Source organism: Leptodactylus fuscus, chromosome 9, assembly GCF_031893055.1.
Source record: "Leptodactylus fuscus isolate aLepFus1 chromosome 9, aLepFus1.hap2, whole genome shotgun sequence".
Classification (NCBI taxonomy): domain Eukaryota; kingdom Metazoa; phylum Chordata; class Amphibia; order Anura; family Leptodactylidae; genus Leptodactylus; species Leptodactylus fuscus.
In genome coordinates this window covers 3,139,117-3,156,475 of record NC_134273.1, presented here as the reverse complement: position 1 = coordinate 3,156,475, position 17,359 = coordinate 3,139,117, and the positions used below count along the sequence as shown (strand labels likewise).

The following is a 17,359-nucleotide window of genomic DNA, read 5'->3' as shown; positions in this document are numbered from 1 at the left end:
CTTGTATCTACTTTGTTGTTTGACCTATTGTGTGCATGTGCATAAATCTGGCTGTGTAAATCCAGTCCAATAGGTGAGAAGCCTCCTGCAGGGGTGCGAGAAGTCACTACAAAAGGCCATTATTCCTCGGGGCTGCGGAGGAGTCCAGGCAGGGACAGGGTTTAGCTGCAGACGGAACAAAGTTACTCACTGGGACCTGGAAATAAGGGGAATGATTTACTGAAGTTACTACAATTATATATAATGTATAATGTGTAATAAATGACAGTTACTGACTAATGTGTTAGAAATCTGTAGTGCACATGGCAAAGTGCGACACCAAAAGCTGTATCTGCTGAGATTGTACAGTGTACCGTATACATACACACAACCTATACATAGAGATAAATGCACACACAACCTGTATATATACACACTACCTGTACACACACAACATTATATATACATACAGCCTAATATCTGATATATACAACCACCTGAATGCAACTTCACAGAGATTACAAGCAAAAATGGCACACAACTTAAAGGGGTCTCCCATGTACATGATTGTATCTATATTTGTAGATGATTAAAAGTTAAACAGTTTTGCAAATATAAGTAATTACAAACTCTGAAGTTTTAAAGATTTTCTCTAACTTTCTTAGTGGTGACGGTCTGTTGTCTTGATTGGCTGCCATTGGTTATGACCACTAATGCAGACACTTTCTATGGTCTGGGACTTGTCAGGAACCAGCCATGATTGTCTTATTGTAGCTGGGATATCAGACAAGGACACTGCATGTATCAGAAGAGATCTCGGACACGATAAAGAAACCATGGCTGATTTTCTGACCTTAGAAAGTTCCTGCATTCGTGGTCGTATCCAGAAGCAACTGAACAAGACAACAGACTGACCACAAGATATTTAGAGAAAATCTTTAAAATTCTGCAGAATGTTTCATTACTTATATTTGCAAAAATGTTTAACTTTTAATTATCTACAAATTTAAAAATAATTATGTAGATGGAAATATCCCTTTAAGATTTGCTCCTAAAGTGCAAAATAAAGCAAAATCCTTTCTACAAACCCAATCCCATGATACGTGAGGGCTCATACACAGCACACACGTCTACATACAGGACTCCAGAAATGCCAAAATCACACACGTACCAACCAAGTCTGTGGGTTTAGTTTCCACCCATTTCTATAATCTGTGAACCTGACTAATGTGAGGACGGCGGCCATTGGTGTAATACGGGCGCTTTATTGCTGACATATTATGGACACAACCTCTGACGCTCCTGCGCTCCATCACTGCTGCAGTCAGACCGCCATGACTCTGGATTTGATGATTTGCAGTAAATTTGGGTGATTTGTTCAGACTATGGATAAATACACCCGCTATTCGTGTCGCTCCCCTTGGTGGGTGTAATTTTACAGACACCCAGTGACTAATCTGTTTAAGGAGATGGATTTGGTATCCGCTGTGTGACTGCTTAGAATCAGTTTTTGGACCAATCTGTTTTTTGTGTGGATGGGGGGAGGTTTGTGTGTGGGGGTAGTGGATACCAGTTTGGCTAGTGGACACTACCAGGCACAAGTGTGAATTTAGTGTAACCGGCTCTACAGGTTTTACCACAATACATCAATTATTCCTGAGTGCCTTACATTTGCAATACAAAGATTAAAAGCTGCAGGGGGTAAAGGGACCCCCCATTGAATCCCAGGAGGAAAAACTGCTACACTTCCCTGCAGACATTCAGCAGCGGTTTTGATGTTTGTGACGCTAGAGTAAAAGGTTTTTTAGGACTAAAATATTGATGACCTTCTCTTATGACCTTATAGATTGCTGAGGGTCCGACACGGATATCCTCTAATTCATAGGCCAATGGCATCATCTTCATCTGTCACATGGTCTGTTTGCAACTCAGTCCCATTTAAGTGAATACCACCATAAGATGTATGACTCTGTGCCAGCTGGATCAGTGCTTAGCATTACAGCCTTGGAGTCCTGGGCTTGAATCCTGCCAAGGACGACCTCTGAGAGGAGTTTGCATGTTCTCGCTGGGTTTGCTCCCAAAGACATCCTGATAGGGAATCTAGATGGTGAGCCCTGAATGGGACAGTGACTAAGAACATCTGTAAAGTGCTGAGGAATAGGAGGACGGTAAATAAAAAGGAGCCGAGGACCCCGACCTAAAAGGAGGCTCCTGCTGTTCCAGATGACGTTTGCTTTCCTGTCTCATACTGTAAGACTCGTCTCTATATACTGCAGGTCTATATGGGACACCGAGATGTTTTTGGCATAACCACAATCTGTCTGCGCGACTCTTCTCAGAGTTCCCACTACAGTAAATGCAGCTCTTCGTATAAAGTGCGGCCACTAGACAGGGCTCTGCACTGGTCACACATCAGCCTGTCCTATGGAGAGGAGTAGGGGGGGGGGGGGCACAGAGGACCCCTTTAATGTTATGTGGTGCTTTCTCACTCTTGTAGTTTTTCAGGGCCCTCCTGACTCTACCAATAGTCCAGGCCACTCTTACATGGATTGTGACCATTTGCCTGTATGCAATTGATATTTAGGTGATTTTTCATTATTGATATAGGGGAGGTGCAGGCCTGTGGGAAGGTTTTATGTACTTTTGGAGTCTTCATATTAAAGGACAACTATTGGGGGGGGGGGAGATAGAAGGGGTGACCCACTGATGTTTTACTTCTAATAAGGAGAATGAATTTGATAACATTACATGTATTTTTGCCATGTTAGTGCCATGACCAGTTGTTTCAGTTTCTTTCTACAATTAGTAGACTGCTGTATGCTTTACACTACAGGTAGGTGTGCTCACACTGAGGGCAGCGCATAGACACAAGCTCAGCAGGATGTCACTGGAATCATTGCAAAGTACAGGAAACCTCTCAAGTGAGATGATGAGATTACAAGACAATTAACATACAGAAAGCAGGGGGAGGGGTGGCTGCAAACAGGGACTGAAGCCTAAGGGTGCAGGTACATAGTGAGGCAGGGACCCCAAACAGAAAGGGGATGCAGGTAACCCCCCCAGATAGAAGAGGAGGATGCAGGTGACCCCCCAATGCCCAGGCCTGACACCACACACAACTGACTTCAGGCTCCGCCGTTGTTTCACCTCTTTTGTGTCCCCTCAGCCACAATAACACCCGCGGGCACCCCTCACTCGCCACAGCCTGCTCTGACCACGCCCCGGGCATTGGAATGGCCACTAAAACACCCCCTTCAATTATGATTGGATGAAAGACAAACTGATTGTGCGCCAGAGCCAATCAGCGGCCAGCTCGCCTCAGCAGGCCGGACCATACCCTAGAAGAGGCCGGCCTTGGGCGCTGATTGGTCACCTGCCGACGCGCTCTGATTGGTCGCCTGTACACGGTTTACTTCGGAAGCAGAACGCAGGCGCAGTAGAGAGAAAACGAAAGACGACGAAGGCAGGAGCTCCGAGTAATTGTGCCGTTATCTGAGAGAAAGCCCGAGCAGAGCGGCCGCGGACCGGGATAGAGCCGGGGGCCACACCGGGGACTCGACAGACTGTCCCCCTGCTGTGTCCGGGGCCTGGCAGGAAGGAAAAACCATCGAGCCTGGATCTCTGGCCTCAGGCTGCCCGCCTGCCACAGGTAAGTCCCCGCCGCTCGGCCGTTCTCCCCTCGGTCACCCCATCGCAGGCCGCGGGGCGGGAGCTCACAGGGAGCCCCAGAGACTGATCCCGGCGTCAGCCAATAGGAGAGCCGCGCACGTTTCCCTGTTCGCGACTTCCGGTCCACCGTCGTCCAGCCAATCAGAGGCCGCAGCGCTGTTTACGACCAGCCCGTTTTCTGCTGTCACTTCCGGCTTGTGCTGTAGGAGACACGGGAGTGGTGGGAGCCCCATCTGCTTCCTGCAACCCCGAGGAGAGCATGCTGGGAGTTGTAGTCCCGGATATAGTCTAATCTAATATCATATATAGCTACTATGCAGATCTGTGTATCTGAGGCAAAGGGACTTACAATATGGCCGGGGCTGTGTAGCTGAAAACCATCTATTGCTTCCTGTTATCAGCCATCTGAGGGTGACTGTGAGATAAGATAAGATAGTCCTTTAATATTCCCACCATGCAGATACTCAGTGTTACAGCAGCAGATAATACAGTGATATATTACAGGACAGACACTGATTATGGGGATAATGTCACTCCTTAGGGAGAGACCACCTTCTCAGGTGTGTGGACACTTATACAGCCATAGTTGCTCCACTGCAAGGGAACATGGGAAGAATATGCAAATCTGTCTCCCAAGATGTAAACAGGGAGTGCCGTCCGTAGCTAAGAAATTGATTTGGTTATAACTCCGCATTATGCAGTGAAGACTTCTGGGAAAGTCGGCATGATGTTCAGGGTGCTTCCCAATAGAGGGCAGCATAACAGAGGCACTGTCTACCTGTTTACATCTTGGGAGACGGATTTGCATATTCTTCCCAAGGACAGACACAGACAAGCTCAGAGCAGATAGAAGATCCCGGGAGTCAGAGCAACTAAGAAGAGAAGACTCCGGAGCATGTAGTCCTGTGTGCGGAGTGTCTGCGCTCGGCCTGATGTAGATTATACAGCCTGACCGCGGGGGGATCTCCGATAGCTCCTTCTTACACTTAGGGTGAAGTGGTCGGTCACTGACAGGACTGCCCGGTGCTATCACAGTCTCATACATGGGGTGGGAGTTGTTCCTAAAATGTGTGGGCTCCTGCGAGGTTCTCACTTGAGGTGGATCCAGCAGGTGTTGTACTATTACCTGCCACCCCACACAGAACCCCAAGTAAATCTGCTCACCCCAAATACTACCCGAACCCATCTGCTCAACTCAGACAGAGGGGGTGGTCCCTAGTACTAACAGTCTTTGGGCTTCTTTCTTTCTTTATCTTTGAATGTTCATTTGCACAAATCTTTTTGCTCCTTTTCTGCATTTTGCCTTTATCTTGTTTTATATTGAAAAATGTAATAAAATCGATGACCCCTAAGACATTGCGGGTGATGCCTAAAACTAGTGCTCTCTAGAATCTATGGGCTCCGCACTGTGGCCTTCCTCACACCCTGGAATCGTTGTCAAGTAGAACTCAAACCTTATTAGTACAACGATACTACGTGTATTATATCAGCAGTGACAGGCAGAACTATAGAACCACATGACAGGCAGAACTAGATTACTTCACAAGGCAACGTATAGGAAACGCATCTCTATAGGACTCTGGTGTTCCCATTATCCAGTCACTGTCCAAACAATACATTGAGCTCCCCATAGACTGTCACAGATTAGATGTGATTGGACCACAAACCTACAAGCAGTGTACAGAGTGTGCCATTAGTCAGACTGCACCGTGTTACATTCCTTTCCAGGATCTTCGTTGCCAGATATAAACTGCTGAGATACAAGTTGTGTAGGGCCTGGTACACATTGCACATTACAGCTCGGTGCAGCCTATGTGCTTTATTGCTCTGTCCCACAGTAGATATAGGCCAGATATGTTATTACATGCTGTAGTGACTAGACATATATATATATATATATATATATATATATATATATATATATATATATATATAGTGATGTTGTAGCTGATACAAGGCGCTTTCTATCAGTCATAATGCACACAGATCCACCGTAATCCTTTTCTAGGCACCTGATGTTTTGGGATTTTTTTTTTTTTTTGTAAAATACATTAATAGTCCTCTTTACTCCTCAGCCCTAGGACGCTGCAAAGCCCTCTGGGCGTAAGTCACTGTCAAGATGGCAGGTGAAAATGAAAGCCCGAACCCCAGCTCTAGGATCATGACCTTCTATCCGACCATGGAGGAGTTCCAGGACTTCAAGCGGTATATAGCGTATATTGAATCCCAAGGAGCCCACCGTGCAGGCCTGGCCAAGGTAAGATACCTGCAGTCACTCTGCTCTGCATCAGCCTGTTAGATCGCTCTATCTATTATTAGTATCAGCCATCCCATGTGCTGTAATATAAAGCATGGAGGGAAACTGCTGTAGTCTGAGGTGAGTCTGAAATTATGTCAGGCTTACGTAGACAAAACAGCTAAGATGGAGTAATAACTCTGAGGTATTCCAAATGTGGAGACCTGATTTATGTCTGTGCAGTAAATTGGCTTGTTATTTTGACCGCTGCATATGTTACTCTTCAATTCTATTTTAGGTAGTTCCCCCTAAAGAATGGAAGCCTCGGCAATGCTATGATGACCTGGATGACCTGGTGATCCCAGCGCCCATTCAGCAGGTGGTCACTGGACAATCAGGACTTTTCACGCAGTACAACATACAGAAAAAGCCGATGACTGTCAAAGAGTTCAGAAGGATTGCAAACAGTGACAAGTAAGTGGCCGACAGTGATATACATTACTGATTCTGAGTTACATCCTGTATTATACTCCAGAGCTGCGCTCACTATTCTGCTGGTACAGTCACTGTGTACATACATTACATTACTTATCCTGTATTATACTCCAGAGCTGCGCTCACTATTCTGCTGGTGCAGTCACTGTGTACGTACATTACATTACTTATCCTGTATTATACTCCAGAGCTGCGCTCACTATTCTGCTGGTACAGTCACTGTGTACATACATTACATTACTTATCCTGTATTATACTCCAGAGCTGCGCTCACTATTCTGCTGGTGCAGTCACTGTGTACATACATTACATTACTTATCTTGTATTATACTCCAGAGCTGCGCTCACTATTCTGCTGGTGCAGTCACTGTGTACATACATTACATTACTTATCCTGTATTATACTCCAGAGCTGCGCTCACTATTCTGCTGGTACAGTCACTGTGTACATACATTACATTACTTATCCTGAATTATACTCCAGAGCTGCGCTCACTATTCTGCTGGTGCAGTCACTGTGTACACACATTACATTACTTAGCCTGTATTATACTCCAGAGCTGTGCTCACTATTCTGCTGGTGCAGTCACTGTGTACATACATTACTTATCCTGTATTATACTCCAGAGCTGCGCTCACTATTCTGCTGGTGCAGTCACTGTGTACATACATTACATTACTTATCCTGTATTATACTCCAGAGCTGCGCTCACTATTCTGCTGGTACAGTCACTGTGTACATACATTACATTACTTATCCTGTATTATACTCCAGAGCTGCGCTCACTATTCTGCTGGTACAGTCACTGTGTACATACATTACATTACTTATCCTGTATTATACTCCAGAGCTGCGCTCACTATTCTGCTGGTGCAGTCACTGTGTACATACATTACATTACTTATCCTGTATTATACTCCAGAGCTGCGCTCACTATTCTGCTGGTGCAGTCACTGTGTACATACATTACATTACTTATCCTGTATTATACTCCAGAGCTGCGCTCACTATTCTGCTGGTGCAGTCACTGTGTGCATACATTACATTACTTCTCCTGTATTATACTCCAGAGCTGCACTCACTATTCTGCTGGTGCAGTCACTGTGTACATACATTACATTACTTATCCTGTATTATACCCCAGAGCTGCACTCACTATTCTGCTTGTGAATGATTGGAAAACCCCAGTCAGCTTCAAGTGTGGTTTGTTTTTGTTTGGTTTTTTTATGTAGCTTCCCGGGTCAGTTCAGCACAGTTATTCCTTTCTTCAGGATCCTACGAGTTTCCTCTTTGTCTCTGCAGGTATTGCACGCCCCGTTACGCTGACTTTGAAGATCTGGAGCGTAAATATTGGAAGAACTTGACCTTCAATGCTCCCATTTATGGGGCTGATGTGAATGGGACCCTGTATGACAAGGTATTTAGTCCATTGGAGTTCCTGTGACAGGCCGTACTGTTGATGGTCAGGGTGTCCTGCTGCACCTCTGTCAGGGCGCCTGTATACTGGGTGGGAACATTCAGAATAACCTAGTGTTTCTGTGCCTCCAGAATGTGCATGACTGGAATATTGGACACTTGAACACCATCTTAGATGTGGTGGAGAGAGAGAGCGGGATCACCATTGAAGGCGTCAATACTCCATATTTGTATTTCGGCATGTGGAAAACCTCTTTTGCCTGGCACACTGAGGACATGGACTTGTACAGCATCAATTACCTGCACTTCGGGGAGCCCAAATCATGGTAATTATTGTGACCTCTGCTGCTCTTCCACAGTCCAGTCACTCTACAGATCTAATCTCATTATTTAATTTTTTTTTTGTCTTCTCTCTCCAGGTACACCATTCCCCCAGAACATGGCAAAAGGCTGGAGCGACTGGCCAAGGGTAAGTACATGAAGGGATGGAGACACTTCTGCTAGTTTGATAGCCATTATGAGATTGGAGTCCTGAGCTGGATTTCCAGTGACCGTTCAACACATCAGGTCCTTAGGAGCAGAAGGTTTTCTCATGGGCATCCTCACTGTGCACCATCTCCATGTTTAGAGCAGATACTAGCATTCAGTGCACGTGTGTGTATTGGGGGGTTGCAATGATCACTTACAGCAGAGCAGTGAATGTCATTGATCGCCTCTTGTTTGCTGCAGGTTTTTTCCCCGGCAGCGCTCAGAGTTGTGAAGCCTTCCTCCGCCACAAGATGACTGTCATCTCTCCCTTCATCCTCAAAAAATATGGCATCCCCTTCGATAAGGTGTGTATGTGTTCCCAGTGCCCTGTGAAGCTGGGAGATATGTTAAGATTTAGTTTCATGTGTCTTCATTATTTTCTTCCAGATCACACAAGAAGCCGGAGAGTTCATGATCACTTTCCCCTATGGTTACCATGCTGGGTTCAATCACGGATTCAACTGTGCAGAGTCGACCAATTTTGCAACTTTAAGATGGATCGAGTATGGGAAGCAGGCTGTCCTGGTAAGTGTTCTGATCGCCATTTCATGAGCTATTGAGGCACCAGCTCTACTTCTCCGTTACAAGACTCAGTACTCTGGCCGCCACACTGCAGCGCGCCGGTCATGTATTAAGACCTCCTTTAATCTCTCATTTGTGGTCTCCTGCTTGTAGTGCTCCTGTAGGAAGGATATGGTGAAAATCTCCATGGATGTTTTTGTGCGCACGTTCCAACCTGAGCGATATAAACTCTGGAAGGCAGGAAAGGACGTCACTGCCATTGACCACGCGTTGCCCACCCCAGAAGCGGCTGAATTTGCTGATGAACAAACTGATGCGGATCAAAAGAAAAGGTCGGTAACATGAAGACACCCCCCCCCCCTCCTTTTTTTTTTTTTTTTTTTTCCTTCATTGTACATTCCTTAACCTGAAATTAAAGGGATTATCCAGGCAGAAATGAACAACCCTTTTTATGTTTATATTTGCTGTGGGTAGCGAGGGGGAAAATAAATGCCTGCTGTCCTGTCCCCATTGCTCCGGTGTTGTCCCACACCTCCTGATTCATCTGCTCTCCCAGGTCTCTTCTGACGTTGTGCTGAAGCCGCTGATTGGTCTTCAGGACAGCGCTGGAAGATGCTCCAGTGTCCTCACGCGCCTCCCGTTTTTTGTTTTGGTTTTTTTTCCCTGTCCCTAATTTACTTGAACTTTAAAAGAGTTGTTAATTTTTGTCTGAACAACCTGCTTAAGAAGGGTCCCGTCTGATGATCTTGTGAGACTTGAGCCTTCTACTACGACCACACGTGTGCGGTTCAATAAAACAAACCATAGATTATAAATTTCCAGTAGGTGTGATCATGGGGATCCCCACTAGTCATAAAGCCCCATTAAATCTCTGTATATTCCATAGAGCCTACCAGGACATGATACCCCCCTTCCTCCTTTGCAAACAGGGACAAAGGATCATTCCTTTTCCTCAGGATCTGTGGGGTTCCAGTAATCGGACATCCACCTAATCCATGTACGCCACATGACCTAATATTGTGGCTCGTGGTCTAAGGGTGAAGCCAGTTCAGTGATCCCATAAACCTTCTACCATAAAGCTTCCTTATCTATGTCTATAATGTTCCAGCACCAGTGCTCTATATTTACTTGTCTTTACAGTAGGGTTGGCAGGATGGATATTATGGCTTGGTTTTTATGTTGAACTGGACCCCTCTCTCCACAGTGTGACCAAACAACGCATAGGAACCAAACGCCACAGAGTGTGCCTGGAGGTACCAAAGGAGCTGAGCCAGAGCCAAGAATTTAAGGATGAACTCTGCCCAGACCAGTGTGACATAGAAACATCTTGTGTGGAAGACCCTAAAGTGGAAGAGTGCCTGGAAGATGACATGGAAGCAGGTAGTGCGCAGTGCTGAAGCTACACAAATCTACAGCATGAAAGTCAACTACCATAGAATACACTGTGCAGCCTTTATAGCCTGTAGACTTGTTGCCGCTATAAGCCCGAGCTTATTAAACAGGCAGAATTCCATGTATTAGTGTAATACATCATGTAGTGGTTTGTCAGTATTCTACTTGTTACATGTGTATTTCCCCCTCCCATATTAGCCAGAGCAGGTAGTCTTCTATATCTGCACTCGTCTGGCCATGAGGACTCTGTCAGTATTATATGATCACTCAGTTATATGTGAAGGAGAGCTGGTTATTGGTGCCGGTGTAGAGTTGTATACATGGGGAGGGGGCATTTATTAGCTGCCAGTCATACAGCTGATCTGTAACTTACATTTTCCTGACTTTCTCTTCTGTTTCAGGCTCTTCTGGGCAGCAATTTGAAACCTTGAAAAATGTTGAGAGTTTTGTCACCTCAGGAACAACAACTCCCATCTCCAACCCTGCGAGCCCCTCCACCAGTGCTGAGAGCTCCTCCATGTTTTCATCCTCCCAAGACGGCTCGGGTTCATCAGATACAGACTCGGAAGCTCCACATGGATCTTGTCCTAAGAAGTCTCACAGTATACACAGTTATGCCAAAGGGCAGAACAAAAGCTCAGTGTGGAAGAAGACCAACGCTATGGGTAGCCTCACAGAGCATGCACTGAAAGAGGTAAGTGTCCCATGGGAGGGGGAAGGGACTGTGGTGGGGGCACCCTGACAATAGGGTCAGCATGCTGGGCAGGACATTATTGTTTCATACAATGACTACATTTGATCTTGCAGGTGGCAGGGAAGCACATGGACTCCCTTCAAGAGAATTTCAATTCCAAAAGCCGCCGGCAGCCCCTCTCCAAGCTTCCCCGTTACCACCCCTTGGTGATGAAGGACAGCGGCAGTGAAGATGGTACGTGTCAATGTCATCTTTTCTATGAAGAAACCCCTTTATTAGATGAAATGCTCCACCTGCTTCACTTTTTCTTCCATTTTGTTCTTAATCTGTAGACCAGCCAGACCAGATGGTTATGGATGAAGAATTTGAGGAGAGTGAAGAATGGGCCAAACCTCTCGTTCATCTCTGGAAGAACAAACCCCCAAATTTCCAGGCAGAGAGGGAATACAATCTGGCCATGTCTCAGATGCCTCCATACTGTTCCATCTGCTTGCTTTTCCGGAGTTACTATCAGGTGAGCTAATACCAGGAGATGGGACCAATGCTGAAAAGCCAAATATTAGTAAAATTTGCAAATCCTTAGTCTCCTCCTCTTACACAATGCTGTACGGTCGTGCACTACTGTAACCAGCATGTGTCTGACACCCTATGGGCCAATGCTGTGAATAGAGAAGTGCTGGAAAGCAAAGTATGTGCAGCGATTCTCAACAACATTTGTAGCCTGTAAAGTGTACAGAAGGAGGTGTGTGTGTAATATATATATATATATATATACACACACACACACAATGGTGTAAGAAGGAAACCGCAGCAATGTGAACATAACTCTAATGTGTTTTCTTTCTCCTCCAGTCTGAGTGCACAGAACAGAACAAGATGGAGAGTCCCACTGGATTTCACCTCAAGACCAAGCCACTTATCCCAGAGATGTGCTTCACAACCACTGGCAGCAACTCTGAGATCAACCTGTCTGCTCCATTCCTGGAGGATGATGGGACCAGCCTGCTCATAACCTGTAGAAACTGCAACGTGTGTGTTCATGCCAGTAAGTGCCCCAAGCCTGACACGTGTATAGCTGCAGATACAGAGCAGCTTGTCTGTCACACTTGTCATGTTCGTATTGTTGTCACTTTTCAGTTAGGACCAAATAGCAGAATGTGAAGTCGAGCTCGTGTCAGGGCTAGAGGGTTGTCAGTCTTAGATGACCCCTTACATTGAGGACTGGGCCTCTTCAGGTCTCTCCTCTTAGCTGGAGAGGACTCGCTCTAAAGTTGGGTGTCCACAAAACTGTAAAAATCTGAGAGATCTTTCACTTCTGCTCTTACATTGATGTAACCCCACTTTATAAATTTTCCAGGTTGCTATGGAGTGTCCAAAGATAAAGCTGTAGAAGGCTGGATATGCACCAGGTGTGAAGAGAACGCCCTGTCTGAGGTGAGCGGCTCGCTGTGAGGTCACTCTATGGCTTTGATTCTCCATATTGTGTTATCTAACCCTATGTCCGGTCTCTTTAGGATTGCTGCCTCTGCTCGCTACGTGGCGGAGCTCTACAGAAGGCCAATGATAACCGGTAGGTCTTCTTCTAAGTTATTCCATGAGCTTTTGCGTCTCTATAGGTCAAGTTAGGAATTTGCTATGAACCTGTGAGACTTTAGTTATTTTGTTTGATATACACACATGGAGTACAGTCCTAACTTGGTTGTATTTGTCTTGATGTTAGGTGGGTGCATGTCATGTGTGCCGTGGCAGTGGCTGAGGCAAAATTTGTGAACATTGCAGAGAGACGTCCTGTAGACATCAGCAAAATCCCATTGATGAGATTCAGACTGGTAGGTTTCCATCAGGACAGCCGTCTTGCATTTGCATTGCACTTATAAGTGCACAATAATCTTACTTTCCTGTATGTGGTTGTCTTGGAGCGGACACTGACCTCCTGTGATCTTTCTGTCTTTCTAGAAATGTGCTTTCTGCAGGAAGAGGAGAAAGCGGGTGTCGGGGTGCTGCGTGCAGTGCTCTCATGGCCGATGCCCCACCTCGTTCCATGCCACCTGTGCCCAAGCTGCTGGTGTGATGATGCAGCCGGATGACTGGCCATTTGTGGTGTATATAACCTGCTTCAGGCACAAACCATCCCAGAATGAGGTAAGGGATAGACGCCTTTTTCAGCCTAGAAGTGATGATGTTCCACTTGTCATCACCTTTCTGTTCTCTGGTGTTTTTTGGTTTTTGTTATCCATGAGTGTCTGACTTGGTGCTTCATGTAACTTCAGGGCAAAGACTCTGACAAGGACATTGTGGTAGGACAACGTGTCATCGGCAAGCACAAGAACGGCCGCTACTACCAGTGTGAGGTCATCAAACTGACAAAGGAGACTTTTTATGAGGTCAATTTTGATGATGGCTCCTTCAGTGACAATCTGTACCCAGAGGATATTGTGGTGAGTGACTTGATCACGTCCTTAAACGTTTTCTTCTCTCCTCTGCACATACTTCAGGGGCTCATGTGTTTTGCTGTCCCGTCTTCTCATCTCCTTTATTATATCCCTGATCTGTTTATTCTCTTTTCTGTTTTTTTATGTATAAATAATAAATGGCGCAATCGCCGCTCCGTTCTGAGCTGCAGTTTATCAGTTTCCTTTTCATCTCTGACAGAGCCGTGACTGTGTTAATCTGGGTCCACCACCGGCAGGGGAAATTGTACAGGTCCGCTGGACGGATGGACTTGTCTATGGTGCCAAGTTTGTTGCCTCGCACACAATTCAGATGTATCAGGTAAGAGGGGGATCCTACAAATCCCTCCTTATTTCTAGATTTCGCTTTGTGGTGAGATCAGATTCTCTGTATATATATGTGATCTGGAGTTCTGACACTTACAATTTATATTAATTTTTAGATTGAATTTGAAGATGGTTCTCATGTACCTGCAAAAAGAGATGACGTGTACACACTTGATGAAGAGTTACCAAAGAAAGTAAAGACTCGTCTGGTCAGTACACGTCCCTTACAGGATCCCGCACGCTTTGTAGTGTAGTATGCACAGATCTTCAGGTTATACTAGGAATCTCTAATCGCTGTAGCTTAAGTGTAAAGCTGTGTGTGCTGTATCCAGCGAGTGATCTGACTGCAGGGGACGCCCCTACACAGGGACAGTCACCACATCCAGGTCTCATGGTGGCCTTCTGTTCATTGCAAAGCAGCCAATAGGAATATGGAAGAAGCAAAAGAATCTACCGCACAGCGGTATAGGGCAGGGGCAGTGGGTTGTATCAGATGAATGTAAATCATGAAGGCAATCTGTGCCTGATCGTTGCGAGTCCATCATATGCTGGCCTCTGGTATAGGATGTTGTGTGGCGGGTTGTATTTTTTCCAGATCATATTGGTAGAGTATAACGTTGGCCTTGATCTCATCTCTATTTTTTTTCCTTCCCTGACAGTCTGTGGCGTCTGACATGCGTTTTACAGAAATATTTGCAGAAAAGGAAGTGAAGCAGGAGGTGAAGAGACAAAGGGTCATCAACTCCAGGTATCGGGAGGACTACATTGAGCCTGCCCTGTATCGAGCCATCATGGAGTAAGTTGTCTCGTCTCAGCTGCCCTACCCCCCACTCGTCATACTGGAAAAGGAGCAGCACAAAACCCTGGCCAATCGTTTCGTTCACTTCAGACCTTGTCTCTACTGTGACATTTTACACTTCGGGATCAGGTTTGTCCATTGGATCCTCATTTATCAAGCTTGGCAGCAGATGAATTATTTTTCTGGTACCCTGTGCAATTTGGATCTTCAATGTCTCCTGGAGCTTGTGGGGGCTTATCAGACTGTGCACCCAGACCAGTGTTACCAGTGATCTCTTTTCTTAGAGATACCTCTCTTCACCTCCTCCACCTTTTCCTTTGGAGCCTAAACAAAGTGACACTAAATCTTCCCCCTCCCTCCGGAGCCTCCGCTGTCCCATTGTGCCCCTCTTCTTACTGATCCTTTGTTGCTTTTGTTTTGATACATTTTGCATTTGGAAGCTGGACTTGTTTTTGATATTTAAAGGAAAATGTGGACTTGTCTGCACTCAATAAACTGCATTGATGCTTTGAGAAGGGAACTGGCGTTGTCTGAGAAGATGTTGCGCAACGGTTACAATGTTACTGAAGGGTTACATGTCTGTCTACCTCTCATCTTGCAGCTAAATGTCTGTTCTGAAATGATCAAAAATCCGATTTCCTGGTAGTAATGAACCTAAAGCTTGTATTCTGCAAATGAGTGCAGAGACTTATCGCCTCATGGGATCACCTAAATCCGGACATCCCATCAGCCCCTGAAATTTCTCTGGGGCCCCCTGGAATCCGGAGCCCCCGCACAGACTCCACAATGTTAAATACAGGAGAAGGGAACCAGCCGGAGGTTGTGATTCCAGGATTTTAGGATGGGGGTAACTGAAGGGAGGTGGGTGCTGATATTTATGGTTTTTCTCTGTGGCCCTCCCTACATGTATGGTTATATCTCTATTTCCAGCTCTGGGTCATTGTCTTCACAGGATGCTTTATCTTTTCTCTTTCCCACTTCAGTATTTAAAACCAATATATTTGCGTAAACTTATGACAAAAATCCTTAATAACGGCAGGAGGAGCCGCGGAGCCTCTTGTGTACCCGATGCGCTTCACAACATGGCCAATTATTTAAAAGAAAACTTATTTATATGAAATGTTTTGTAAGAATAGCTACCTAGTGCCGGGAGTCAGAAGTAGTCGCCTGTTTTCTAGCCGATAGCCATCTAGTGACCGCGTAGGAAGGTCGAAGGTCAAACTTATGGGATTGATCGTACCATCTTGCACAGAAGAGGAGGGATGTCTGGAAGTCGCCGTTCATGGAGGAGCGGACATGGAATGGCTCCTTCCTCCGTGTAGGATCGGGATCATTGCTCCCTTTGAACCCTGTCAAAAAACCCACAAAAGACTATTTTATTTTCTTTTTTTAAACTAAAACTTAAATTATACAGCAAAGTAGAGCATTAATTTTAGCAATAAAGTTGTGTGGCGTGCAGCTATTGTGTCTGGATATTATTTGATATGTGGTATTTAAATAAAAAGAAAAAAAATCTTACTCCGTGCTGCGACCTCTTCTCATTGCTATGGATGTGCACAGTGCAAGGCTGGCATGGCATGAAGCATCTTACTATGGCTGTTACTTTAATCCGCAGGGCTTCTAGACGGCGTTGGTCTCCTTCCTCCTCTGGCAGCTGACGTTATAGTCCTGTCCTATAGGTGCCCTTATGTCTTTTCAGCTATAATGCCATGTACTGCTCCTTTCTATCTAATGGCTGCCCTGCAGCGATCACTATCCAGAGACCTAGCTATAGGGAGAGTGACTGAGCATGTGATATACCGTCTTCTTACATATCCAAATTAATCTCTGGCTCATTTTTATAACAGCGGGAAATGGCATAATATGTATTGGTGGGACAATCCCTTTAAGTGATTCATAGACAGAAGGGCAGTTCACTATTGCAGCCTCTATGACTAATGTACTTATTAGAGCATCTCCCCCTGTGTGTTGGGGCAGACCCTGCGTGGACACAACACTAGATCTGTCCCCACCACCGCTTCTGGTTAGCCGATACCCTGCAGATAATTTGAGGTTTCCAGATGTTTTGCAGACTATTTGGTTTAAAGTTGTTAATAACTAATTTGTATTTGTACAGTGGCGCTTTGCTTTAAACTCCCCTTTAAGAAGCTGGCAGTAGTGAGGGAAGCGGACAATGGCTCCTCTCTCTCCGATGATGGGACTGGAGAGACTTGGCACTTCTACAGGTCACTGCACAGAGACTGCCTATGTTACTGTCTGCTCTCAACTGCATGTATACATAATATATACTGCAGGTGAGCATGACTGCGCCCTGCACACTGGAGGTCTAGAACTATACGGCAGGGTTCACACTACTGTTGGATTCCTTTAGGAAGGGAAAAAAAAGGCCATGTATCATAACGGACACTAAAGGCGGGTTCACACCTGCGCCCGGTCTCCGCTTTAGCCAATCCAGCAGGTTTCCGTCTTCTGCCCCAAGAAACTGGCGCTCCATTTTCAAACCCATTCACTTGTGTTTGCAAAGTGACCGCTTGTTTGTGTTTTCTCTGCGGCAAAACCGTTTTTTTTTTAACCGGACACAAAGTTTGACACGCAGGACTTTAGCGTCCAGTTAAAAAAGAAACTGTTTCGCCGTCCCCTGTCCAGTTTCTCAGGACAGAAGACGGAAACCCGCTGGATTGGCTAAAGCAGAGACCGGGCGCAGGTGTGAACCTGCACTAACTGATGTTAATATTCCTTGTTTTTTTTAACTGATCCATTTAATGGAGACCTCCGCATCAGCTAGTGCCGAAAAAAATAACAGACTGTAACGGATGGCTAGGAGTTTGTGTCATTACCCATAGACTTCAAT

At 45.5% G+C, this 17,359-nt stretch overlaps 1 protein-coding gene across 1 annotated transcript; it reads left to right on the top strand.

The window, feature by feature from the left end:
- Nucleotides 1-3,397: 3,397 nt before the first annotated feature.
- KDM4A (lysine demethylase 4A) lies at nt 3,398-16,026 on the top strand. The gene is made up of 22 exons (XM_075287309.1): nt 3,398-3,628; nt 5,724-5,905; nt 6,183-6,358; nt 7,683-7,797; nt 7,929-8,122; nt 8,216-8,265; nt 8,526-8,629; nt 8,712-8,849; nt 9,000-9,178; nt 10,051-10,226; nt 10,640-10,932; nt 11,046-11,166; nt 11,265-11,446; nt 11,785-11,977; nt 12,290-12,366; nt 12,447-12,502; nt 12,653-12,761; nt 12,889-13,074; nt 13,203-13,370; nt 13,585-13,704; nt 13,826-13,918; nt 14,369-16,026. Exons 2-22 carry the CDS (start codon nt 5,768-5,770, stop codon nt 14,507-14,509), a joined length of 3,009 nt encoding a protein of 1,002 aa, XP_075143410.1. The 5' UTR covers nt 3,398-3,628; nt 5,724-5,767; the 3' UTR covers nt 14,510-16,026.
- Nucleotides 16,027-17,359: the final 1,333 nt, after the last annotated feature.